This window comes from Lissotriton helveticus, chromosome 4_1, assembly GCF_964261635.1.
Source record: "Lissotriton helveticus chromosome 4_1, aLisHel1.1, whole genome shotgun sequence".
Classification (NCBI taxonomy): domain Eukaryota; kingdom Metazoa; phylum Chordata; class Amphibia; order Caudata; family Salamandridae; genus Lissotriton; species Lissotriton helveticus.
In genome coordinates, this window is record NC_136063.1 from 130826552 (window position 1) to 130854132 (window position 27581).

The 27581-nt window shown below is 47.9% G+C and overlaps 1 protein-coding gene across 1 annotated transcript in view; it reads right to left on the reverse strand.

Annotated features, from left to right (window-relative positions):
- Positions 1-27581, reverse strand: part of LOC144828412 (uncharacterized) — a 2343931-nt gene that overhangs the window by 1009461 nt on the left and 1306889 nt on the right. The window contains exon 14 of the mRNA XM_078686536.1: positions 19765-19800. Coding sequence (XP_078542662.1) covers positions 19765-19800 — 36 coding nt within the window. The remainder of the gene's footprint in view (positions 1-19764; positions 19801-27581) is intronic.

The following is a 27581-nucleotide window of genomic DNA, read 5'->3' on the forward strand; positions in this document are numbered from 1 at the left end:
GGGAAAGGAGGGAAACCCAGAGTCGAATTAGCGGGCTCCACACGTGGAGCCACGGGAGGGGCACCACCGGCATCCCTTGTTGCGTTGGCCGACGGATGGGGAGAAGTCAAAGAGCGACTTCTTTTTGTGCTTCGACTTACCGGAGGAATGCGAAGACTTGGAAGAAGATTGGTGATAGTGGTGGTGGCTCCACGACCAGGCCCTGGACCTCCCACATCACCGGGACCTCAAGTGACGCGGAGCGGACTGCGGGGCCTCGAGAAGCTTTTGGTACTGGTCCCGCAAAGACTTCAGGTTTATGGTCCGGCAGACGGAACACGACTTGGAGTCATGGTCGAGTTCCAGACAGAACAAGCACATGCGGTGCTTATCCGTCACCACCATCCGCCATCAGCAGGAACCACAAGCCTTGATACCAGGCATCCCTGATGTGCACCAGTGTTAGATTTGGGGGTCTATGGTTGGCACAGGTGAGCACTTGTGACAAGCATGGACCCTCTCCTCTAGTCAGGGCAAGAGACTTACTCTTTAAAATAACCACTGCTCACCCTCTAGGTTGCGTGGCATGAGCTGACCAGGCTAATCTCAGAGCGTTATTGGTTAAGCATTCATGATCACATTCAGTAATTTAAGAATACACCACAAAGGGACGCCATTCGAGTTTTTTTTATCAAAAATAGGCTTCTTTTATATAGGTATATCAAGCAGGCTTAATGCAAGACCCAGATAAAGTTTTAAGTCAGGCCACAATACTCTTTAGTAATCAAAATAAGGTTCTTGGTTAAAAGGCGTAGTTAGTTGTTTCTATGCGCGTTGTGCACTCTTGTCCGACTCCCAATGTTGAAACAATGTCACAAAAAGTATTAAGCAAAGGTTGCGGGGGAGTCCGGTTCGTAGGCGGTGTTCGGGATGTGCAGGCACCCTCAAGATGCTGGCGGCTCCTCACGAGGCGGGCCCCGGCACTGGCGGCGTCTCAGTGCGTGGCGAAGAGCGGGCGGACCTCAAGGAGTGAGGCGAGCGATGCGGATTGCCGGTCCCGGTCACAGCGTACGAGCCGTACCTTCGGGTCAGTGACTGCTGAGGAAAAAGAGGGTGGCGCGCTTGAGGCAGCCGATACGACTCATACAGGCCGGCTCTCTGTGCGCGGCGGGCCCCGGGGAACCCAAGTGTGATGCGAGATGACGCAGACGCTTCGTGCGTACCGGCTGTTTTGAGATCAGGCAGGCACTCCGATCAGCTTCCAGTGGTGGGGGGCAACGATGCGAGCAGTGCAGCTCGTAGAGGGGCAAAGTGCGGCGGAGTGCGGGCAGCCCAGCGGGACGTGCAAGGAACGGCGCGAAGCTTGAGCGGGCTCACATGATGCGGGGGCGGCCAGGCACCAGCGGCACGGCAAGGAGGGGGGACGGGGCGTACTGGGGATCGTGGCTCCAACGATAAGGAAGCCCCAAGCTCAGCAGCAGTCAGCGAAGGCAGGAGGAGTCCATTAATCCTGGGACTCCGTTCAGGGTGCAAGCTCACCCACAAGCCCTTGGAGATTAATTTGAAGCACAAGTTCTGCAAATTCTCTTTAAATCTTTTTCCTCTCCTTCCTCAGCAAGGCACCCACTGCAGGCCAATCCCCCAGGTCAGGGACAGTACTCCTCCTCACAGCTTCTTCCAGGTCCTTCTAGTCGGGCAGAGGTTCTTCATGGTCAAACAGGATCTGATTTCTTAGGAGCAGGGCTCCTATACTTATACTGCAAATCTTTTATTCTTGCAGGCCAGGGGGCCTGAGCCTAGTTTCACCCAGTTTTGGAGCACTTTGTTTTGGGGACTCTGCCTTGTCTTTTCAGTGTGCAGGGCAGAAACATCAGACGCTCCGCAGGAGGTGGAGCCAGCATTGTGGTGGCAGAGCACAGCCCTATTCAGAGTCAAGGGGCACTCCTCCCACCCATCCTGGTGTAATCTCTATACTCACCACCTGGTAGCCCCAGCCTGTCTCCTGGAATTCCCCAGCCCTGTCACTCACAGAAACCAGACAGCAGATACACATCCTAGCGGAGGTGGGCTGTAATAGTTAGGCAAGCAAAGACTAACTTTCTAAAAGTAGTATTTGCAAACACAGGATATTAAAGTAAACTTTACTAAAAGATGTATTTTATAATTCTGAGTTCAGGCATACTAAATTTGAATTTCTCCCATGTTCTCTGAGTCTGTTAGGATTATAGAGTGTAATAATTCCAGCAGCCCATTCTGGCCTATGGAGAATAGGTAGCCTTACAATAGTGAAAAACGAAAATGGCTGTAATTCACTATTAGGACATGCCACACACATCAGGGCTTGTCCAACCTTATTCTTACAATGCACCCTGCCCTTGGGCCTACCAGAGGGGTAACTAATATGAAGCTATGGGAAGGATTAGGGGCTGGCAAGTGTGTGCACTTGTCCAGCCAGCATGACAAAACCAGACTGCACGCAGGTTCTGCACTGGCAGACCCTAGACACATTTATAAGGCTGCTTCTGTGGGTGGCATAACCAGTGCTGCAAGCCCACTAGCAGAATTTAGAGTTACAAGCCCTGGCACTCCTGGTGCACTTTACTGGGGTCTGACAGTAAACCAAATAAGCCAATCATGGAAACCAATCAACATATACACTTTATATAGGAAGCACTTGCACTGTGGCACTGGATGGCGGAGGCACAGTGCCCTGAGCAGCTAACACCAGAAAAACACATGAGGCAACAGCAACAAAAATGGAAGGGAAACCCACGCCAATGGTGCCAGGTCTAACAACCAAGAGTCGAAGTCTCAAAAACGACGTCGACAAAGTCGGCAAAAAGTCAGTCAAAATGTGACTGGAGGTACCTCTCTCTCCGGATCTGTGTTGGCTGACGCCTAAAAAGAAGGACTGACGTCAGCACGCAAGGGCAGCGTCTAAGTAGCTGCCGCAACGTCATCCCCGTGACCACGATGCCAAAGACAAATGCGGAGCTGACCGACGCTACCTTTCGAAGCGTATGGGTACTGCTGACGAACAAATTCTCGGGATCCAGTTTGACGCCTGGGGGTAATTGTAAGATAAGGAATCTATAAGTAATTGTCTCTTTCAGATACATCCTTTTAGGCATCCCCAAGGAAATCGACTTAACGTGCCACAAATTTATGTTAGCCAATTTGGGACTAGTAGTGGCTAAAAGAGACATAGGGGAGACACCTAAACCTCCCACGCTTAAGAAATAGAAAACATGCTTAGACCAATACATAGTAGCTGAAAGAGCCACATATGCAGCCAGGAGGTGCCCACATAAATTCAAAAAGATTTGGACTCCCTGGATAGACCATTATGGGCTGGAACTTGAAGGGATGGATGAAGGACTGGGTACGACCAGAGAAGAACCGAGCCCAAGCCAATGTAAACTCTGATCCCTACTTTCCCAAGACGGATAGGTTAGGTGTACATATATCCAACAAGACTTGTAATTGTATAAAGATTGATCTATTAGCTTGTCCCGTTGGAGAAATCGTCCCCGCACTTTATGTATTAGGTAATTTGATGATGCTTTCTAGCCAGTATATCTTGTATATCTAAGGTTTCATTGCATTGTCTTTAATGCTAATAAAAACCATTTAAAAATAATTAATCTACATAGTACATTGTCTCTTCATCCAAATTTTGAAGAAATTCTGTTACCCTAGCTCTGAACAAACCGGGCTATTCTTGTACCATTGGGGGAGTAGAAAAAATTGACACGGGGAACCTAGTGCGGAAAATACTGGTAGATACCTGCATTCAGGCGCTATATTTTGGCAGAAGAATCCATTTGAGATATCTAGAGGTGTTTTGAATTTTTGCCACACAATGTTATTCATTAATGAGGCACTGTGTGCATTCTGTACTGCAAATGTTTTTGCGCATGTGTTCAGATATTGGTAGTCTAAAATTAGACTGTATGCCAATTATCGGGATTCATTATGGGAAACAAAGGATTATTCATTGGGGAGGTGCATGTTTCAATGACACCCTCGTATTCAAGTTGATCTAAGTTCTCCCTGACCTGTTTTTTCGCTTCTTGGTTTATTGGGTATTGTCAGTTGGGAGTTGGACTAGTTTTTACAGGGTTTACATGGTGTGGTGACTCAGCATCCCACCCAAAGTGGTTGCGATAAAGTCTTGGAGCAAAGGCTACTGCCCACTTCTGAGGGTATGTGTGTTTTAAGAATACTGGAGCGAGGTCGGAGAAAGCTGGTAATATTATTATTTCTCCCTTTGGGCACTCCATAACAATTTCAGGCAGCCAATCTTTTGCAGCTAAAAGAATGTCACAGCCAAAAGACAAGTTCTCCCAAAAGGGACCTTTAACTATCCTGGGTTTGTCCCCCTCCGTTTGGAGTGTTCTTATGTAACCTATGTGGGACACTCACCCTCGTATCAGGTGTTTCCACTGTGATGTGATCATTCAACTCCGCTGTCACCAGAAATTCCATCAGGTTCTGGCGAGCTATTGTTCCTTCTGCTGCGCAGTCTAGCATCGTCAGAGCCCATTCCCCGTTCAGTAGTTGAATCCTCAGAATTCTGGGCATGTCTAACTTTGAGACCTGCTACTTTCTTCTTTTTAAATTGAGGTTTAGATTGTGACTTTTCTTCTTTTTTAGAAGGGCAGCTTGAAGTGCGTAGTACATCGCTGGACTTTGTACACTCTTCTTGTCTGTGTTCTAACTGCCCTTCTATCTCGGAGTTTTTTGTTGAACCCTGAAAGGAACACGAGGAGCGTGTATCAGGATCCTGATACCTGTCAGATTTTTTAATGTTATCTCTATTCCTGAGATTGTATTTCCTTTCAGAGTTCTGCAGAGGAGACCAACTCCAAGATAGAGATCAATTTTCTCTAATCTTTTTGTTATCCCATTTCTTCTTAGAAGAATCATGTGCATGCTTGGTGTTGTCCTTTTCAGGACCACCCATAAGTTGAGGTTTTGTTGCCCTAGCTCCAAAACTATCTCTCCCTAATTCAGCATAGGTGTCAGTGATAATTTTAGGTAATTCACGTTCCTGTTGTAAAGGAGTGAAATCCTTCTTATTTATTTATTTATTTATTTGAAAAGGTTTATATAGCGCTGGCTAGACTCGAAGGTATCAGAGTGCTTTACATAAGGTTCCACCTAGTTGCAAACTTACATCAGTTACATATTACCAATGATACCAGTAAAAACATTAAAGGAGCATAGAAGAAAAGGAAAATGGAGTGAGAAGGGTAAGGGGGTAGGGGAGAAAGCGGTAGGGTAAGATCCGGCTGGCTAGGTGACGGCTGAGGGGGAATCCGCAGCCCATCTCCTCTTCAGCTATCAGGTAGCTCCACCGGGCATCGGTCAAATAGCTAGGTCTCAACAGAAAAACATTAAAGGGATAGAAGGCAAGAAGAAGGGAGCATGGAGGGGGAAGGGGGTTGGGTGAAGGGGTAAGAGGGATATACTACAGAGAGACGGAAGAACGTCTGCCCAAAGTCTGGCTGGGTAGGTGACGGCCGAGGGGGGATCCACAGCCAGTCTCCTCCCCAGCTAACAAGTAGCTCAACCGGGCATCGGTCAAATGGCAGGGTCTCCACGGTCGAGGGAAAGTTCGAAAAGTACATGTCCTAGGGGAGAACAGATCAAGGTCAGGTGAGGGAAGTGGTTAAGATCAGGTCGATGACCCGTTCTATTGTCCAGGAGTGGTGGAGCACCGTGGCATGACTAACTGAGGTGGCCATCTTGAGGTCAGGCAGGAGGGTTGTGCCATGTTCAGATCTATCATTGAGCATTGGCGGATTGCCACTGCTCCTGCATTCCCTTTGATATTAGCTAATATGATAGCTGATACTTGGGCAAAATTACTGAATAATTTCATGTCTAAATTCAGAGCAGGTTTTGCTCCATACTCAGTCTGTATTTGTCTTAATACGTCTGGTATTACTGCTAATGAAGGGATACAATGAGTTCTGGTATATATGGCAGCGGAAAATGTTCCCCAAGTGGTACAATCCTCTGTCTGGGGAGCTATCCCCATTGGTAAGCAGATTATTAGCATGCTGTGTTTTCTTGAGGGCTTGTGTGTATAAATACTGCCTCTAGCTGTGTTATTTTAGGAACTATCCAGAAAGGTATTTGTTCACGTTTAGTGGCCATTCTACCCATAACTGCATCTAGCGTTTGTAGAGTTATGTTAGTTGTTGAACTCTGAACTTGATTTGTTTGTGTAGCTCTTGTTGGCTGAAGTGTGAGTGTTCTCATCACGAACGGTGTCATGTTTATATAGTTTTATTATTTCTTTGTGAAGTGTACGGAAGCCTGCTACTGGCATTGTGTCAATGTCTGGGTGCGGTATGTAACCAGCAAGGACAGGCCAAGTGGCCTGTCTCTTCCGAGCAGACCTAGTCTTACTTAGTTTCTTGTATGGGGAGGGCACCTTTAAACCATTTTATATGCTCCTGGTTGGTGAGCGGAATTTCAATGTCCTCATACGGACTGTATTCCTATGGTATTTCATCTTCAGTGGAAGAATGAAATTTATTTGATTGTCCTTCTACTCGAGGGAATTTAACCTATGAATAGAATACCTCTGTTCTGTATGATTCAAGAGCCTCAATCATGAAAGTTATTGTTCCACCCCTAGCTGTGACTCCGTAGTCTGTTAGTTTTTTACTAAGGGCATTTCTGACATTTTCTGAAATGTTAATTTCCCCTTCTTCTTCCTGTAGTAAAACGCGCTGTGCTGACACAGCATCGTCTTCTGTCATTGTTGAAAAAGAATTTCAAGGAAGAGTTTCAAGGAAACTGAGATAAGGTTTTATGCACAATAGGAACTGTTTGTCCTTCAAGCTTGATAAGCCTACAGCCAATACATAGGATATTTTTGCCTACTCTGCTGTGGCGGATAGTTCCCTTCCCACTCCAAACGTCTTTGGGCAAATGTGAGTAGGGGTCTGTGAGAATAGCACAACTGAACTACTTAGATTTGACTGTTAAATAAGTACTAAACCAATGTTGGTGGCGCCATGTCGTGTAGTTCCTATAAACCTACGTTTACACAGCGTCCCTAACTAGGTGTACCTAAGTGTACCTAGCATGTATGTGGGTATAACAGCCAAGAATCCCTCTAGCATAAAGTCAACCCCATTACCTGAAGGGAGAGACTGTGGGACTCCCTTCTTGGTATCGAGATGGACACCCCGTAAGGGATGTCAGACCACTGCAAGCTGGAGTGTCTTCGAGCAGGAGCCTCAGCGTCTTGAGTCAGTGTGTCGGCATGGAAGTCCTTTTCTCCTTTGACTACCTTAGCAAGAGATGGTGTATATATACCCAAAGTGTTACCCCCTGGGGATATACCTCGATGTGTCATGTCAGACTGGGATGACTGAAGGAATGACCCTTGTACATAGTTTTGATGCAGGAGATGGTAGGCCAGCTGCCCTGCTGTGATTCTAACAATACTCATGCATAATGGTTGAGACTTAAGCTTTTCAGAGAAAACCCCATGTCATCTTTGGATAATGCAGTAATTAGGTAAAAGGTCAGTACTAAGAACTGTTTTGTAGTGAGAATATAGGTGAAAGGTCAGATGACTCTCTGAGCCTATATTAGGGTACCTATATGGAAATTAACAACTCCCCTACATCTGCAGGCACTGCTAACAAAGCCGACTGGTCTGCTGCTCCTGTCCTCCTACGGACTTCCTGAGGAATAACAACACCGTTGGTAGTTCTTCAGCTCCTTAGAGGCTTGTCCTGCCTTCTCAGCAATTCTGAGGACAGTATCCCAAGTCGGAGCCTCTGGGGCCAAACCCCTGTGCACTGCGTTGATTTGCCATTGCCAAAGCTTATTTGTTCCAGAGATTGTTGGGCTACAAGAGCAGAGCCCTCACTGATTCCCTTGCATCGTGAGCCTCCATCTTTGGTGAGCTGCTGAGGTCCTCTTGCAACTCCTGAGCCTTCGGCATGCGGGTCCCCTCGAGGTTCTTCCTTTGCTTCAGTGGGCTCCCCTGCTTACTCGGGGACTGCTCTGACTCTCCTGCTCCTGTTAAGACCCCTGGAACTTGCTGGTCCCAACATTGGCATCTTTTCACTTTCCATGCCATTTGTGGCTATCAAGGCTTGTTGGTGCTCCTGGAAAACACTGACTATCTAGACACCGACATCCAACATGACCCAGCTCATACACGGATCCTGGTCTTCCTCAGCGTCACTTGGTTCTCACAGCTGCAACAACAAGGTCACCGTATTTACTCCTGAGACTCAACATTGGTGGGCATTTTGCTTCCATGCCTCTTAGTCCCTTCTGAGTGGCATAGACTCTGTCCCCTCTGATTGCAGGTTCCTCTCTTCATGAACCCACTCTTGGATTTCACCGGACTACATCACAGGTTTTTACAGAGATATCTTCGAAAAGTCTTCGATGGTCATCTGCGACAGGTTCTGCCGTCAATTCACCCCTATGCATCTGGCTTCTCTGGAACAGGAACCTAGTTCCTGGGACATCCAACTGTGGGGTGCCCTCCAAACATCTGTCCTCCAAAGGGTTTCTTCTGGATCCTCTGGGAAGGGTCTTTCTTTAAAAGTGCAACCGCAACTTCTCCTTTTGACTTCCAATGGGCATGCAGCTGTGTTTCCACTCTGCACACAGCCTCAATGGGGTTTCTGGGTACGTACCATGGGTGGATTCTGGTTTCCCCAGCTCCTATGGGAATCCTGTTCCAAATCCCGGTCTCTTTTGCAGTTCACATTCCACTTTCTTAGTATGTCGTTTGGTCTCCCCCTAGAGTCCAGTGTATATTTGTGCTACTTACCTGATTATTTTGAAGTCTGCTTGTGTGTACTTTGATATCGCCAGGTAGGAAATATAGCAATGTGTTAGTGGTTGTATTGCGTAATAAATACACTGATTTCTATAAAACACTGTGTGATACTTTTTCATCTAATCTACACTGTTGCTTAAATGTGGTAAAACAAGCTGCTTTATACTCCTTCAAGATAAGCCTGAAGGCAGCTCTCCACAGCTACCACTTTGAGAGCTTTTTATGGTTATGAAAGACCACTAAAATCACCATAAGAGTTGCCTGTATTAGTGCAAGATGTTTCACTCCTGCGAGTGTACATCATATACTAAGCCAGCCTCTGACAACCTATCTTCCAAATGTGGTGGACAGCCATCTTTGGAGAAAGTGCTCAATCCCGCCACCCCAATAGTTGGCATGGGCTGCTGAAGTCAAACTTAAGTTGTTTGTTGGCTGTTTCAGTTGGAGAACAGGAGTTGGAATACTGGCGCCCTTACTGATCAATGTTTTGCCAGTTGGTTTAGCATCTGCAATCTCAAAAGGATTTGGCTGAAACATTTTCTGGAAATGTTGCCTCTACCTGTACACCAGCCCTGTGTAACAGCTATTATATTTCCAGAACTTGTGCAGAAATTGTTTGCCACGGGTCATAGCAGAGTCCACTTTCTCCCCAAAGAGGCAAGACCCAGTAAAGAGCATTTCAATTATCAAAGCTATATATCGACACAGAATCAATGCACCTCATCCAGGCATGTCTTTGAAGGCCCACACTGGTGCCCAAGTGTCCCGACAATGCTATCAGCAGTATCCATACTGGGACAGATAACATACTTCGCAGTGTCCTAGCCATCATGTATGGTCTGAATCAGAGAAGGCCTAACGTCATCAGGGACTACTGGCCAAATCATGATTGCCCTGTCCCAAAGGGCATGTGTGTATCGGCACAATAGTTAGACTATGTGTAAATACCGCAGTGCCAAGCATGCAGAAGAAAACAAATCTGCCACTGGCATCAATATTTCTGGGTTTCCTGGTCAAAGGATTGATAGGAACTGAATTAGGGTTCACCTTATTCCTCGAGACCTGTACAATAAGGCTTTGTGAAAGAAATCTGCATCACTAAGTGCTGGTTTATGATGTCTGGTCACCTGCCTGCTAACAGACAAGTAAAAACAGTTTCAACCAAGAAATCAGAGTTTCTGTGAGGACGTCTTTAAATGGGCACAAGAAGTTGCCAGCTTTGGCTGAAGTAGTGAACTCTGATCTGGCACAGGGTCAGAATCTGAGCCACAAAGATAATGAAGTCTTTGCTAATAGCTGTGTCATGAGGGCAGAAAGAAAGGAATTGACTTCAGAATGAATGTGTGGTACTTATATGTGGCTCTGCTTCAATCACTTTTGAGGTTTTACAGTGCCAGCATGGGGGTCCACGACACCACCTAGTGGTGAGCAGGAGCACTGCTACAAAGTCTTCTATATCCAGTTTTTGCGCTAGGGTGTTATTCTAAGGCAGGAAGTCTGAAGCTGGAAGTATCCATCAGATTAACTTTTACATTAGCCTTCCTTCATTTTGACACTAATCTCAGTCCCAACCACAATAGACTTCTTTCGTCCACTGTAAACCAATAAGTAGTCCCACTGGGCATTAGGTATAACTTGACACACACCTGCTTAGGGCCAGGAAACCTTCCCAAGTGATAATGCGCTGTACAAATCTACACACAGGGTATGCATTCAAAGCATACAAATCAAATGGGGATTGTCACAAATTACTGTGGTTACATACAGGTAATTGAGTTCCATTCCAGCAGCCAATGAACCACTTTCAGAGGAGAACATTGGTTCTGCTCCCCTAGGAGAGGATCACCTACTAAATTCAGAATTTCCCACCATGCATGTTGCATGTGGTATCACTGTAACCTACTATGGAGGCGCTGCTGCAATGGCTTCACTAAGGCATTGATCTGTGACCGAGCGGCTGCAATGTTTGATGCCCCCACTTGGCAAACTATTTTGTTCTACAAGAACAAACTCACAAAGTAGCAACTGCACGGAGTCAAAGGGAGTTGAACATTGAGCTATTTCTACTATACGAGTTTTTATGTATATGTTACACACATGCATCTATCCGTTTGTATAACTACCCTGATGGAATGTAAAGAGCTCTGATATCCGCAAGGATCTTGTTCGCCCTCTATAAAACTTTCAAAATAAAAATTAATTAAATAAAATGGGGATTGCTTTGTCGGTTTAGTGGTCCTGGGTGTTAAAAATGTGTGGCAGCCATCCTGCTCTAATTAAGGAGGTGCGAGCATGCAAGGACTCCTTACAGTCCTGTGGTGGACCGACGATTGAGTCAAGAGTTTACACCAGCCCAGCTACCAGAGCTCCACCCATATAATGTCAGGTCCTCCTTTATTACTTTGGTATAGGGCAGCGCTGCAAGTCTTTCGGTGTTGCCCTGCATCTAAGGAAAAAGGCAGGAATGCGCCATATTAATGAAATACAGCGCAATCCTCTCCTCTATGCCAGCACAGAAATTGGTGCTTAGTGCCAATGTAGGCACCCTTACACCATTGTGAAACCTTCCTGCACAACAACAATCCATGGAGGTGTCTTCCTCTTCCTACATGTGCTGCAAGATGCAGCACACAAATGTGAAAAAATTAGGAGAAATTAAGTTATTTCTCCTGGTTGCACCTCCCCTGTGGAGGCGCACAGTTTTGAGACATTCCCAGGTTTGTAGATCCTTATATATATTGAAATGGGTCTAAACCCATGGGTGTTGCATGGGAAAGCCCACAGCAGTGCCCATGGAATGCCTCGTTGACGCAGAGCAAGGTAGCGCAGCACTTTGCACTGCTTTGCCTTACTCCATATCTATGAGTCCATGCAAAGCTAGGCAGAGTCGCTTTGTGCTGCCTCATAAATATGATTGAGAGGCATGCACCACCGGAGCGTCATAAAAAGTGATGCTCCGGCGGCGATAGCCCCTCCTAAATGAGGCCACCAGTTCTAGTCAAATGGAGCAGCATTAGGGAAAATCACCAGAACTCAGAGGAGACTCCCAGCACACAAGACATGCAAGAACATTATGTACTATGGCGGCATCGGGGTAAGTAGGGTTCAGAGCACCTTAACCTCACTGGTTGGAGTTTGTGTCATTTCCAAGGTTTAAGACCAGAAATTAAGCAGGGAGCCGAGAGCCTTAAGTCGTTTGATACAACACTGTAGTGTCCTGGCCTAGGGCCTAGAAAGCAGGGCTACAGGACACAAGTATTACACTTAGTGGCTAGTAGGGAACTGACCACGCCCAGGCCTCTGGGCTCTTTATTCACAGGGAGGCGTGTCCACGTTTACGTATGGGCTCTACCAAAGCCCCTTCACGCCTAAGGGGTGAAACACACAGAGATAGTGGGAGGGGGCGTGTGCCGCAGTGGTACACCCCACTGGCGGCAACACTACATTCCTCCTTTACCTAGGGATAAAATGAAACTGGATACAAGCACACAAATACTCAATGTTCCATCAGGTCAGCAAACACGCTGTGTGGGTTGGTTGCAGAAAACAAAAGTTCACCAACTTTCTCTGGTTCAGTCTCTGCTCAACTGGTGAATTTCTTTTTAACATTTCAAATATCAAAACAGAACAGTCTTACTTTAATCTCGGCGGGGTCAGCCATCTCGATCAGCTTAACGCCAGCATTGTGCCACAAAGTCACGATACCTCTGGGAAGGCTTCGGACACGGACGCAGGCTGTATCTTGTTGGCTTCGGCTTTCCCCCGTAGCTGTAGGTGGTTCTTCTGTGTCCCTGTTATCGTTGACGTTGGACTCTTCCTCTGTTCTCTCCGTGGTGTGAACGCTCGGGTTGGTGTCTTCAGGTCGATCTGTTGCGGCGTCCGTTTCCTCCGGTCCTGATGGTCGCCTCTGGGGGGTCGGTTGCCACTCGTCTTGGTCAGGCTCTGCACTTCCCTCTGGTACTTGCTTGAAAAACGAGATGTTTCTTGTGACAGATTCCCCGTTCCTGACAGCTGTGACCATGGTTCCGTTGATCTCTGTCACAGTCCAGGGGTCTAATTCGAAGGGCAGACGGAACTTTCCTCCAGGGTGGCGGTCTTTCACCAGAACCGTGTCCCCGACTTGTATAGGGCTGTCCGAGGCTCTTCTTCGTCGGGATGCTTCCTGGTTGGTTCTGGCGCGTTGCTCCATGGACCGGTTTTTCGGGTTTGGGGCGAGCTCGCACGCCGGGTGGTGCGGGATGGTGTCCGCCATGACTCGATTGAATGAGAGTCGGCTTGGGGAGACTCCTGTAGTGCAATGTGGGGTCAGGCGGTATTCTCGGAGGAATTGGTAAATGGCTAGCTCCAGGCACTGGCCGTCAGCAACTGCAATTTGTATTGTTTTGTTCAATGTTCTCATTAGCCTCTCGACCTCTCCATTGGCTTGAGGCCACCTTGGCGTGATCCGTCTGTGTTTAACGCTCTGGCTCTGGAGATAATCTGTGAATTCGTTGCCATTGAATGGGGGTCCGTTGTCAGTGCGGACCTCCTTCATGAGCCCGTGGGTGGCAATTATCTTTTCGAATTTTGGTATCACTTCCGAGGCTGCCGTTGACGATACAATTTCTACTTCCGGGTAGCGAGAGAAATCGTCCACCACAACGAGCATGTACTTGCCCCCGGGGAGGCTGCCGAAGTCTGCACTCACCCACACCCATGGGGACGTGGGGCCTTCTTCGGTTACCACAGGCGCCGGAGGGTTTGGAAGGCTTGTCGCAAGACACACCGGACACCTCTGGATCACCTCTTCAACTGCTCTGTCGAGCCCGGGGAACCACACCTTGCTCCGAAGTCTGTTTTTTGATTTGACGATTCCTTGGTGTGATCCGTGTGCCAGCAAGGCGGCTTGTTGGGTCAGGCTGCTGGGTAGTACTAGGCGGGGGCCTCTCAGGAGGCATCCATCCGTGGAGACAGACAGTTCGTGTCGGATCTGGTACAGGGCCTTCAGGATGGCTTGGGCGTCAGAGGTGCGAAATGACGCCGGGCTCTGGAGCGCCCTCCAGTCTCCGCATTCCACGGCGTGGATCGCGATCTGGAGACAGTCATCGTCCTTAGTGGCTCCTGAGACCTCTTCTAGGGACATGGGACGTGGCCTTGACCTTTCGACGATTAGCCGAACATACTCCTCTCTGGCCGCTGCTTCGGCGACTTCCGCGTCGGTGACAGGTCGGGCGTGTCTGGACAGGTAGTCTGCAGGATTACGTGTGCCGGGCCGGTATTCCACGGAGAACTGGAACTCTTGCAGCTGCAGCACCCACTTTTCAATCCTCGGGGGTGGGCGGGAGGAAGAGCCTTGGAAGAGTGGTATGAGGGGCTTGTGGTCAGTAATTACTGAAAAAGGGTGACCATAGAGGTAAATGTGGAAATGGCGGCACCCCCACAGAATGGCAATGGCCTCCCGCTCAATTTGGGAGTAGCGTTTGGGTAGGCGTGAGGGTACGGCTGGCGTACGCTAAGGGGGCCCATTCTCCGCATGACTGCTTTTGTGACAGGACGGCTCCCAGACCAGTGGGACTGGCGTCAACCAGCAGTTGTGACTCGTTCCGTGGGTTGAAATATGCCAGTGTTGTGTCAGCTGACATGGCTGTATTCGTGTTCACGAAGGATTCTTGTTGCTCCGGGCCCCATTTCCAGGTGGCGTTTGACTTCGTGAGGTCGCGGAGTGGTCCAGTTAGGTCGGACAGGTCCTTTATGAAGCGTCCACAGTATGTTACCATGCCCAAGAAGCTGCGGACTGCCGTTATGGAGGTGGGCGCCGGCGCGTTGTGGATGTCTCTTACTTTTTCTGGGTCGGGTCCCACCCCTTGATCGGAGAACCTGTATCCGAAGAAACTTATGTCTTTGCGCAGAAATTCGCATTTGTCTTTGCGGAGCGTCAGTCCTCTCTCTTTTAGACGGTTGAATACAGCTTGGAGGCGTCTGATGTGTTCTTCCAGAGTCGGAGCATGCACTAGGATATCGTCGCTCACATTCAGTACTCCGTCGAGGCCTTGGAGGACGTTTTGGATGATATTTTGAAACACTTCGGCTGCGCTTGAGATGCCGAAGTTGAGCCTCGTGTACCTCCACAGGCCGGCGTGTGTGGAGAAGGTCGTGATTGGGCGCGAGTCCGGGTGAAGCGGGATTTGATGGTACCCCGATCTCAGGTCCATCTTGGAGAACCACTTGGATCCTGCGAGTTCCCCGATGATGTCATCGATGGTTGGCGTCAGATGACGTTCTCTTTTGATGGCCAGGTTGGGGAGGCGCATGTCCACACATATTCTTACCGCTTCAGGTTGCTTCGGCTTCTTGGCCACAACAATGGGGGACACCCACGGGGTGGGTCCAGTTACCCGTTCGATGATTCCGGCTTGTTCCAACATCTTCAGTTTGGCTTCCACTTTGGGCCGGAGGTGGAATGCAATCCGCCTGTGCCGGAGGGCTACTGGGGCCACTGATTGGTCAATGTGGAGTCGGACGGGGGGGCCTCGTAGACACCCAATACCTTCGAACAACGAGGAGTGTTCTGCGACTAGATGATCTAGACCTTGAGCTTGCACAGTTAGGGCAAAGTGAATGAGTCCAAGTTCACGTGCGGTCTTGCAGCCAAGGAGGAATCCTGATCCCTCTTGGGACACATAGATCTTTGTCTGCAGCTGCATGGAGTTGTGAGACACGGTTGTTCGGAACACACCGCACAGGTGCAATGGGCGCCGGGTCCCGTAGGCGAACACTTGCACTTTGGTGGGGTGAAGCGCGGGGCCATCCTCTAGGCCCTGGTACACACTGGCAGCCATGAGGTTTATCGTCGCGCCGGTGTCGATGAGGGCTCTGACTGCCTGGCTCTGGACATGGACGGTGCACATTGGTTCGTTTGATGACGTGGCCGCCAGGGTGTTGAGCATGGGTACCACGTGGACTGACGCAGCGTCTTCCTCGTCGTCGTCCATGTCACTGCTGTTCGACGTGTTCGGTAGAGGCTCTACCTGTCGCGCTCTCCTGGGCGGGCCGCTTTGCTTTTTCCGCTGCGACGAGAAACAGACGCTTGCAAAGTGGTTTGCTTTTCCACACGCGCTGCAGATTTTCCCTTGGGCTGGGCAGGCACCTTTGTGAGGGGTGGCACCTCCGCACCACATGCATGATCGATCGCGGGTGGACTGGGGCTGATGTGGCTGGTCTTTCCTCTGAGGCCTCATCCGGTTGTCTGGACGTTGTGACTTGACCGCGCACACCGGCTCTGTCTTGACTTTAACTGCTGGGCCTGGCTCCATGTGGGCTGCCCTAGCCTTGGAGAGTTCTTTAGAGCGCCCCAATGCGAGGATGTCGTGCATGGGCATGGCGTCCGTTTCTAGCACTCTCTCTCGCAGCTTCAGAGAGGAACACCACTGAATGAATTGGGCGCGAATTTCGTCTTCCGCGTCCGGGAGCGTGCACGTGCTGGCTAGTTTCTTGAGACGCGCGTAGAACACATCAACCGACTCTTCAGGGAGCTGGCGAGCCTGTCGGAGCAAGAAGAGTTCGTAATCCGCGCTAGTGAAAGGCTCGAAGTATCTTGTAATGGCGTCTCGCAGGGTGGCGTAGGTGTGTGGTGGGTCGCCCTCTGTGATGTCTTTGGAGATGTCGTGAAGGGCCTCCCCCCCAAGGTGTAACAGCATGGCGCGACGCCGCGCCACTGTGACGTCTGCTGCGATAAAGTAGTTCTCCAATCGTTCAACCCACTTGCGCCACCGTGCTGCTTGCGAGGGGGGCGTTCCAGTGATGGAGAAGGGCTCCAGGGGCGGCACATTGGCCATGGCGGCTGAAACAGGATTCTGCGGGACGTCCGGGCGCTCCTAGCAGGCAGGGGAAGACTGGGGGGTCTCCACTATATTGTAGGAAGAGGTTCCTGAGTCTGTGGGACGTCTGGGCGCACCTCGCAGGCAGGGGAAGACAGTGTGGCATCTACAACACTGTGGGAAGAAATGTGCACTTTAGAGATGTACCCTGGCGCAGATCCGCTGAAAGCGTGAGGGTTAGCAGGGTCCTCGGGGCCGGGGACACGCGAGATGCGTGAGAAAGCATGGTGCACGTCGGGGACGTGTTGCCGGGCGCTCCCTGCGCATGCGCGGGACCACCAGGGAGGCCGCGCTGGGCCGGCGTCTTCAGGGGAGGCGAAGGCCGTGGCTCAGGGTGTGCTGGAGCCTACGGGGCAGGCCGCTGCAGGTACCTGGGAGTGACACGCCGGTCACGTCGAAGAGGACGGCCGCCGGACGGCGCAGGAGGCAGGCGGGAGTCGAGCGGGAATGCCGGAGGGCAGCGCGGGCCGCTGCAGGCACGCAGGCGGGCCGCTTCCGCTACAGGGCGGACTGGGTGAGTCCTTGAAAGCGCGGCCGGGGCAGGCGATCCAGGAGGCTGGGGCAGATCGCCGTGAGCAGGGCCGCTCGATGTTGGGCTGCGGGGCAGCGAGGGCGCCGACGACAGGGCGCGCTGAAGTAGGGCACGCGGTGGGGGCAGAGGACCACCGCCTCGTCGCCAATGTAGTGTCCTGGCCTAGGGCCTAGAAAGCAGGGCTACAGGACACAAGTATTACACTTAGTGGCTAGTAGGGAACTGACCACGCCCAGGTCTCTGGGCTCTTTATTCACAGGGAGGCGTGTCCACGTTTACGTATGGGCTCTACCAAAGCCCCTTCACGCCTAAGGGGTGAAACACACAGAGATAGTGGGAGGGGGCGTGTGCCGCAGTGGTACACCCCACTGGCGGCAACACTACAAACACTTTAAGCCAAAGCACGAAAAGTAGTATTTGAAGTTCCAGCTGGAACAAGCAAGAAAACTACCAAAAAGGAAAGACACCAAAAACAACATAAAATTGTCCTGAATAACTACAGCAAGCAGAGCCCTAACTACACCCAGCCCTCTGGAACAGCCCAGAACTGGTGCACAAATGGTATGCCACGGGTCAACAACAGCGCCAAAGAACGTGCCTTAGCCCTCCTGCCTGTAAAGCGTTTCAAAGAGGGGTCCACCTTATCTCCAATTAGGCAAGACCCATAAAAGAGCTTGTCAATTACCACAGCCTGTATATTGCCAGAAAATCTATGGACCTCATCCAGGCATGTCTTTGAAGGCCAACACTGGTGCCCGAGGGTCCCGCCAATGCATAGCGGTATCCATACCGGCACGGATAAAATAATTGTCAGAGTCTGCACTCCTTTTAAACTTCAACCACAAACACTTTAAGCCAAAGCACGAAAAGAAGTGTTTGAAGCTCCAGCTGGAACAAGCAAGAAAACTACCAAAAATGAAAGACACCAGAAACAAGACAATATGCTCCTGTATACATGTTGCAGCAAGCAGAGCACACCAGCTCACACCTTACAAGCTTCACTTTGTATTCATGGAGTGCAAAACATATGTGTGGACTGGTATTACATTTCTGCTTTATTTTGTATGCTCATCCCTAAGTGGTGTGTTAGACAAATGGACTGTGTAAGCTGGGAATTGCAAAATAAAATTTTGGGAAAAGGTATATTCCAGGATCTCACACATGTACAGAGAGTTTCTACACTTTATTAATAACGGAGAGAACCCAATGGCACCGAACACGTCTCAATAAATTACATTTCCAACAGTGGAAACAGTGTACTTTAGAGTTGGAACTCTTTACAACAGAAGGGGAGATGGTTCAACAGTTTCCAATAACATGCACTGTAGAATATTAGACGTAATAGTTTCCTCCCAGTATTGCTCTACTCTGTACTGTACCCTAACAGTCTCAAGTAAGGCCTAACATGTTCCCACAAACCCCTTTCTTAAGAATACACGTGGAAAATAAAATATAAATGATTTACACAATCAAGACTGTACATATTTTCAGGGCTTTAAGTGGGCCGGGTCTCACCGGAGCTGAGCATCAGCAGGTTTTTAAAGGGAGCCTCAAAACGGGTGTCTATCAGGCTCTGTTTTTTTGCCCTGGCACAGACTACAGTGACAGCAGGCACATAAATATGCGCAGCTCACACTGCTCACTTCTCAGTAGTGGAGATGTTATGGCATGAGGTCATGCCAGGTGAGCGTTGTACGGGAAGGGAAATCCTTTAACCTCTTCCATGCTCATGACGAGCTCAGCTCGTCATGAGGCACGGTTGAGCTGCACTCATGACAAGCTTAGCTCGTCATGACCGTTGGCACGTTCGAACGCGGGGATAATTACCCCTCTGTGCTGAACGTTCGAAAACGGTTGTGGTTGTGACGAGCAGAAGTGCAGCTGCACTGTGCCTGCACAGCGGCGCCGCGCATGTCCCCCTCCCCCTGCACAGCCGGGGTAAACACCCCTCAGCAAAGGGGTTAAAGAATCATTTTCTCTCTGTATTTCTCTTCTATTTTTGACATGCAGGAGCAGCAAAATCGTCACCAGGGCTTTAAGTGGGCTGGTTGCTGGCGGTGCTAGCAGTTCCTAAATGCAGATGCTGAGATGGGCCTTCTATCGGGCTCACCATTTTTACTCTCAGTATGGAAAAAAATCTCAACTGTGCAGCAGTACCACTGCTAAGCCTTTGATGTAACTTCAAAGAGACTTGTTTTATTCTTTCACAATCTCATTTCAGTGCTGAAGCATTTTCAGTATTATATGCAAGGAAGCCATAGTTGCTGCTTATTTTTCTTATGCAACTAACAACCATTGACAAAGCCAATAATCCTGACTTGTTGTAGGTAAAATGATACTTGTTATATGATATATCTGGATGTAATGACAGAAACAGCAGAATACAAGTTGGGAAGCCCAATATATGCTAAGCACAGATTTTCAGCGTAGGTGTTTTTAAGCCATGCCATTAATTACACCAGCCACGCCCCTTTGAGAGACCACCCCCAGTTTTTTCATCCCACTTAAAGCCCTACAGTTTACTGCAGGGGACCAGAACCATTATTGAAACTGGGCAGTGTACTTACCTGGTTCTGGACTATCACCAGTTGCCGGGGCAGGATCTGTTGAGAGTAAATAAAAAGTTTAAAAGTAATACTTCATATTACAAACAAAATACAAAATACATCCTTCTGCAAACATTTTCTTAAATGAAAAACAAATCCTAGCTAGCCCTTAGCCAGGACTGTCTGAGCCCCGTATAATAAACTCTCATGGCCTTGGAATCAATGGATTTAAAGCAAGAAACAATGGGTTACTTAATTCCGGTAAGGCTATTTCCTTTCGATACTCTAACTGCAGATTTGTTACTTTGTGATTCCTCACCTTGTGAATCTCCCTACACAGTAAACTGGATCCAGGGACTGATTTATTAGCTACAGGTGGAGCCATTGGCCATTGTTGCAACTTCAACCCACCTCTGGACATGACAACACAAAGCTGCATAAAAGTGCCATGGCAGTATGCTGACTTCAGGTAAACCATTATTTCTTTCCTTGCCAAAAACATGGAACATAGCAGACAAATGTAATGGTAGCTGGCTGTCTGCTAAGTTTAACGAAGACCCTTATTAAATCCTGAAAATCTATGCCGCATAAAGGGGAGGCGGGAGGGTGATGAGGAATCTGCAGGTAGATTAATCCTGAAGGTAAGTAACTTAAGCTGCTTGATACTTCTAACCACACATTTTTCTCTTTGCAAATTAAAGTCCGAGCATTGCCCATTCCAAAGAGGTAGGTCTGAGGTGTGGACTTTCAAGGGCCCTGCAGAAAAGAGAGGGCACAAATAAATTCCCTCCCAAAAGATTTGTGAATCAATGCAGTAGTGTCTGATAATAGTGTGGGCAGATGCTTACATGGCTGCTTGTCAGATGTGTTATTCTGGAAGGCCCTTAGGGCAGTAGTTACGGCTTAAGTTATAAGGCCCTCAAGAGGAGCCTTTTTGGCCAGGGTGCAGCAGTGCTTGAAGCGGAGGATAATTCATCGGAAGAAGGTCTGAATCTGGGCTGCCTTTCCATTTTTAGCAGCAGCAAACTTGACAAACACCTGATTGCCCTAACTAGAGTCTCCAGTAGGTTGATTGAGAGGGTGTAGAGACTTAATATCGATGTATAAATATTGTTGTAAATATTTTGTGGGTGAGAAATATCGTCGAAAAAAATATCGTGGTCAAGAATATCAATTGTTACGTAAGTAATATTGATGTTTAAAATATCGAAGTGTTTAACCCCTTGCATGCTGATGACGGCCCCCAGCCGTCATGCACTACGGCGCTTGTGTGCTGATGACGACTGGGGCCGTCATAAACCCGCCCACTTGGGATTCTGCCGCACAGGCGCAGAATCGCGGCCGCATGGAAGGGGTTAATATCGTTTGCAAAAATATTGTTTTAAATATCGAAGTGTTTAATATCAGTTGTAAAAATATAGTTGTTAAAATATTGATATTTGTATTAATGTTATGTATTTTAGTATATATTTTATATGTATGTAATGTGTTTTTTGTATAAGAATTGTTTGTATTTATATTATATGTGTAAATATTTTAGTAGTTATCAAATTATTTTTATTTGAATTTTGTGTTTTTAGTACCGTAGCGGTTCATAGGGTAATAGGGTTGGAAGTAATTTAATTATATTAAATGTGTTGATTATTTTATTAGTTATAAAAAAAATCTTTTTTGAATTTTGCGTTTTTAGTTCCATAGCAGGATGTGGGTTTATAGGGGAATAGGGTGGGAAGTAATTTAATTATATGAAATGTATTGAATTTTTTTTTAGTTATTAAGATTTGTTTAATTGAGATGTTATATTATTCTTATTTTTTTAACTTTTACTTAATGAGTTTACCATCAATGGCATACAGTAAACAAATCAGCATATGCAGCGAATATACAGCCATAACTGAAACAGGTAAGGAGTATTATAAATCAGATGACACATGTAGCAGCAAGAGCAAATATCATCAAGCAGTGTGGACAAATATACATTACCAGGTATCAATAAAAAAATACAGTAGGACAATAAGAGAGGAAAAAGGGACAATGCACATAGTCGGCAGAGCAAATGTCAACATATTCGGAAAGTCAGGGGAATTGATTTTAGATCCCTAAAGTAGACTTGTTCTACAAGGTTAATGCAGGCAAAAAAGCTATAACACACTCTGGGATAAGCATACCCGAGGGTAGTGAGAGCAGACCTTACGATCAGTCTGCAGCAGTGAAAGGGTGTTCCAGCAGATATGTCTGTAGTGGGCCCCAAATGTCTCGGGGACGTGAGGAACGTGAGAGTAGTTCAGCATCAGTGCAAAGTTGGTCCTGCCAGAATATCATATCTCCCAGCCAATCTTTATATTTGGGTGCTCGACCCTGGCCCCATCTGCAGGCCACTTGTCGTTTAGCCAATACCAGACAAAAGGACTCATATTTTCGATGCATGGCAGGAATGTGTTCAGTGTACCCAAGAAGGGCTATAAGTGTCAATCGGGAAATAGGTACGGAAGTCATAGAGTCCAGAGCTGTGAGGACTTGATGCCAATATATAAGTACCTCTGGACATTCCCAGGCAAGAATTAGGAAATCAGCTTGTTCTGTTTTACACCTATCGCATCTGTTCGTGTCTCGCAGACCAAAAATATGGAGTCTAACCGGCATGTAGTAGCTGGGGTGTAGGAATCTATAATGGATAATTCAGAGTCTGCTATTGGAGGAGACCTGTTCTGTCTGCTTGCAGAAGAATGACCATTGTTCATCAGTGAGATCCTGACCCAGCTCTTCTGCCCATTTAGCACAAGCTGCGCATGAAGGATAGTCAGCATCTATATATAGAGTGTGATAGAGTGTGGACGCCAAGTGCGAGGCAGTGGATGCGTGCAGGGTTTGGTGCCGTGGGGTTAATGTCCCAGGCTCAGAGGGATATGTGGGGGTACAGGCCTGGATGCTGGGATGAAGGCGGGCATATAAAAAAGTTTCCATGGTAGATGGTGGGGGGTCATGGCATAGTTGTTAGAATGCAAGAAATTTACCACTAATATATAGGTCTCCCCAACAGTGAATACTTTGTGTAAGTACAACTTTCTTAAATAAGCCTTCCTGTAATAATGGCATCTCTGGGTGATAAGTAAGTGGCAGAAGGGGGAGGAGTAAAGGCAGGACTCAGGTGTACGGTCTAAGATGCGAGGCCAGGCTCTTATCGTGCAGTCTATGGAGGTAGGGCAGCGCCCTCGGGGCTCGATATTACAAAGGAGGATGCCATTTAGTGGGATTAGATCTGCAAGTCAGTGTTCAGTGGCTACATGGGGAGTATAGCTGTGGGATGAAACCAATAATAGGCAAAGTGTGCCTGAGAGCATATATAATATAATTCAAAGTTAGATATCTCAACCCCCGAGGGCATAAAGCCGTATTAGCATGTCCCATTGAATGCACGGCTGTTTACCACCCCATACCAATCTAGTAAATTCCAAACGGAGAGAGGCGAAAAAGTGTTGTCAGTGGTAATAGGGAATATTTTTAAATACATTTTAGAATTTGGAGAGAATTACTATTTTGATGAGGGATATGCGACCAGCCATAGTTAAAGGAAGAACAATCCACCTGTTGATGCAGTCTGTGACGTGGTCCATAGCGCACCCATAGTTGAGCCGCATTAACTCATTTCGATCCACTGTAACACGGAATCCTAAATATTTAGCATTCTCAGTACACCAATGGAAAAATCTGGTTCAAAAGGAGTAGCAGAACTATTCAACGGGAATATCTGTGATTTGAACCAATTAATGTGAATACCTGATTGGCCACCGAATTTAACAAACTCACGCAGTAACAGGTTAAGATTTTGGTGGGGATCCTTAATGTAAAGGGTGACATCATCAGCATAAAGAGAGATGAGAATGGGACAGAGGAAACAGCAGATGCCTACGTGCTGATAGTGTTGCCTAATCTTGGCTTCCAGTGGTTCCATTACCAAGGCAAAAAGGAGGGGAGAGAGTGGACACCCCTGCCGAGTGCCTTGGGATAGAGAGATCGAGGGTGAGATGTACCCATTGATCAAAACTTTCGCCGTGGGCGGGGTGTAGAGGAGCCGAACCTATGATAGAAAGCTTGCGGGGAGTCCCATACATTGTAAGATGGTGATAAGATAGTCCCATTCCACCGAATCAAAGGCCTTAGAGGCGTCCAGGAATACGGCCACAAGCGCTAATCTGGGACCACTGCCTGCAAAATGGAGAATAGCATCCTAAGGTTGTGGGAAGTCGCTCTTCCAGGAATAAATCCAGTCTGTTCTAGGAGAACCAGTTTGTCCATCAGTAGCCTAAGACGATTCGCTAGTTATTTAACACGTATTTTTGCATCTGTGTTTATGAGAAAGAGTGGCCCATAGGACTCACAGCGGTCTGCTGGTTTGCCCAGTTTTAACAATGACGTGATTAGCACCTCTCTCCTCGAGGCAGGTAAGATTTGTCTCTTGGGCTTCAAGAAAAACCTCCTTTAGTACTCTGAGCAGCTGATCAATGTATGTTTTGTAAAAATCAATGGGAAGGCTATCGGAACCTGGCACCGTTCTGGACTTCATCTGCATGATGGCTTCCCGCAGCTCATCATCTTCAAATGGCACTGCTAAAAGTTCACGCTGGGAGTCCCCCAGCCATTCAAGAGCTATATCTACTCTGATACTACTGAGTACCACTGGTACTTGCGCAGCCTAGGAGGGCTGTCTCCAAAAGAGCCTTGAATACCTTGCATTGGCTACCAGTTAGTAAAAGAGTGATGTTTAAAGCATTATGCACATGCCATCGCATCACCCAGAAAACTGGTCCTTTGTATTTGAGGGATCTTGTCACCAGCTATGTGCCTGGAAGGTCCCTGAGATCTAGTGGGACTGGCCTGCTGATAGTGCCAAAGGTGAAGGATGCCAAAATGGGAGGTAGATCCTTCCGGTTCTTGGCAGCTCAGAACTGGAACAAACTCCCTTTAAATCTCCGGATAGAGACTTCTGAAGCAAAGTTTAGGAAGGTGCTTAAAACCCATTTGTTCTCAGGCTAGCAAGGCGGGAACCTTGGAACTTGGTCCGGGCCGTGGCCACTCTCTCTCACCCCAGCGTGGGGACACGCCGGGATGGCGTAACCATGTGCTTTATAAATCCCTTTATTATTATTATTATATTATTATCTTCTAGAGAGGGAGCAAAATCAGGGGTAGCAGTGCGTTGCAAACTATATAAGCCTGATTAGTAAGCGGAAAATGTGTTTAATATATCAAGACTATCTCTGTAGCTTATCCCTGCACCATCTATCACATCTAAGATATAGCTGGAAAAGCGAGGTTGCCTAATAGTAGTCACCAATGCTCGGCCGGGTCTCTTGCCATCACCATAGCGCTGAGCAGTAAAAAACTTGCCCCTGAACTTCACCTTCCGGTCTGCAGTATCCCTATAGTCTGTGAGCTTTTCACGAAGCTTAGCCCGCCGGGTACCTGAATTAGTGGTCCACATGTCCGATTCAAGCTGTTTGATCTCGATCTCTAGGTGACGCAAGTTTCTTCTGATATCGCAGAGCACTCCAAAGCTTTTGGACATGCATATGCCCCTGACAGTGACCTTAAAAGCCTCCCGCAGCGTGCCCACCTGGTCAACCATGCCCTTGCTTCTGGTAAAAAAAATCTGTAATTTCTTCCCCTAGCTCAGCTTGAAAGACGGTGTCCAACAGCGTTTCCCGCACTAGTCTCCAACAGCGTGGGGTAGTATTGGAGTTAGGGGGGGTTATTTCTAGGTACACCAGTGCATGGTCAGAGTGTGTGCGAGCCAAGTGTTTAACAGATTGAATCCAGGGGGCAACACCACGTGAACAGACCCAGTAATCATCCCATTACCCGCTCTCCTTGCACTCTCGCTCATCACAAAGAGACCTCCCCTCTTGCTGACTTCACCCCTCAACCAGCCCGGGTCTCCTCCCCCTCCCCTCCCACTGTCTAATCCTCCGAGTACCCTCCACGTGATGCATAATCCACATTCAGAGCCTGCTGCAAAGCTCAAGGAAATAAACCAAGTACTTCTATCTCTCAAAATTGGCATTCGAAAACTCATTGAGTCAACTGAAGAGCTGGCACTTGATTTCTTAACCAACAAGATCTCCCAGGAAACCCCGCATAGGATTCTGTTGAAACCCCCAGTCCAGAACTGGAATACCAACCCCTATCCTAACACCCCAGCTAGAACCTCCAGGACCATGAAGCCTCTCTCAGTACCAGATATTCTCGCAAACCAGAACTGGAACACCACCCCTACCCGAACGCCCCATCTAGACCCTCCAGGTCCTTGAATCCTTTTTCTGAACCAGATGTTGTCTACCTGCTCCGATCGTACACCTCTCCACACTCCTTCAGCCCAGTCCCCTCTAGATCAGCACAAGGAGCCCCACTACCTGCCCCCGGCTCGAACCATCCTAAGCAATGCTTCTCGTAACCCATCCAAAGCATCACACCCAACCCTTACAGAGCACCCAGACTCAACACCAATGCCCTAAACACTACTAATCTCATGCAGATCCACTTCACACACCGACCACTCACTGAACGGCACCTGAACTGCATGTTACTTAACTGCAGGTCAGCGGTTAAACATGCTGCAGACTTTGCAGATCTCATCCTTGCCCAAGAACTGGACCTCCATGTCCTCACAGAAACCTGGTTCAATGACTCCTCTGGGCCTATCCTTGACATACTATTCCCTCCCAGCCACAATATTATCAGACTAGACCGCAACAAGAAAATTGGAGGTGGCATAGCCTGCATCTTCCGCAACTCTCTCACAGCAAAACAAACCTCCTCAGTTAATCTCTCTTCCCGTGAATACTTAGGAATCAACATCATTAGTGCACACAGACCCCTATGCTTCCTTCACATCTTCTACCACTGGCCTGGTGATAAACTCCCTCTAATTGAACAAACTATGGAAACCATTTCCTCCAACCTGGGCTGTCACTGCCCACAGATATTAATTGGTGACTTCAACCTTCACTGGAATTAAACGCATGATCAGGCAGTTAACACTCTCAAGAACTTCCTAACAGACCTCTCCCTATCTGAATTCTGCGACAACCCCACACACAACGTAAGGCTCGACACTTGATCTAAACATTGCAAACCCCAACACCATTCATTTCCAATCTATTTTTCCCTGTGACTGGTCGAACCATCACTATATCAACTTCTGTATACTTGAATGCTGGATCCCCAATAGATCACAACCACTTAAATTTAAACACTGGAAAAGATCGCTTCTCAACACTAGCGCTAATGAACTCAAAGCGCACTGCAATGACTCCCTTCCACCGCCTGCAAACATGAGCGATGTGCACGACCTCACTGAGCACTATAACAATGCCATGCTCTCAGCGCTGAATGCTACGGCCCCCCTACAACTAAAAAGAATACCCGCCAAGGATTCCAAACCTTGGTTCATTGACAACCTAAATGCAGACAGACACAGCCTTAAACTAGCCGAACGCACTTGGAGATCCTCTCCCTACATGGATCTTCTAAAAATCCTTAGACTCAAAAGAAGTAGATAAAACAAACTCATTAGAACCACAAAACTTTCCTTCTTCAAAGCCCAACTTGACAAAGCAAGAAATCATCCAAAACTATTTTTTGAGCGGATTAAAACACAATCAAACAACACACCCACCCAATCTCAGCAATTTGCGCATCTGCAGCCAAACTGCGAAGCGGTTGCTGACTTCTTCCTAAAAAATTCGAACAAGATCGAATCTGATCTAAGGTTTGATGCCCTCTTACTCTCACCTCCTCCTGCCTCCTGCCTCTCCACGCCCCCACCCAGCCAGTCTGTT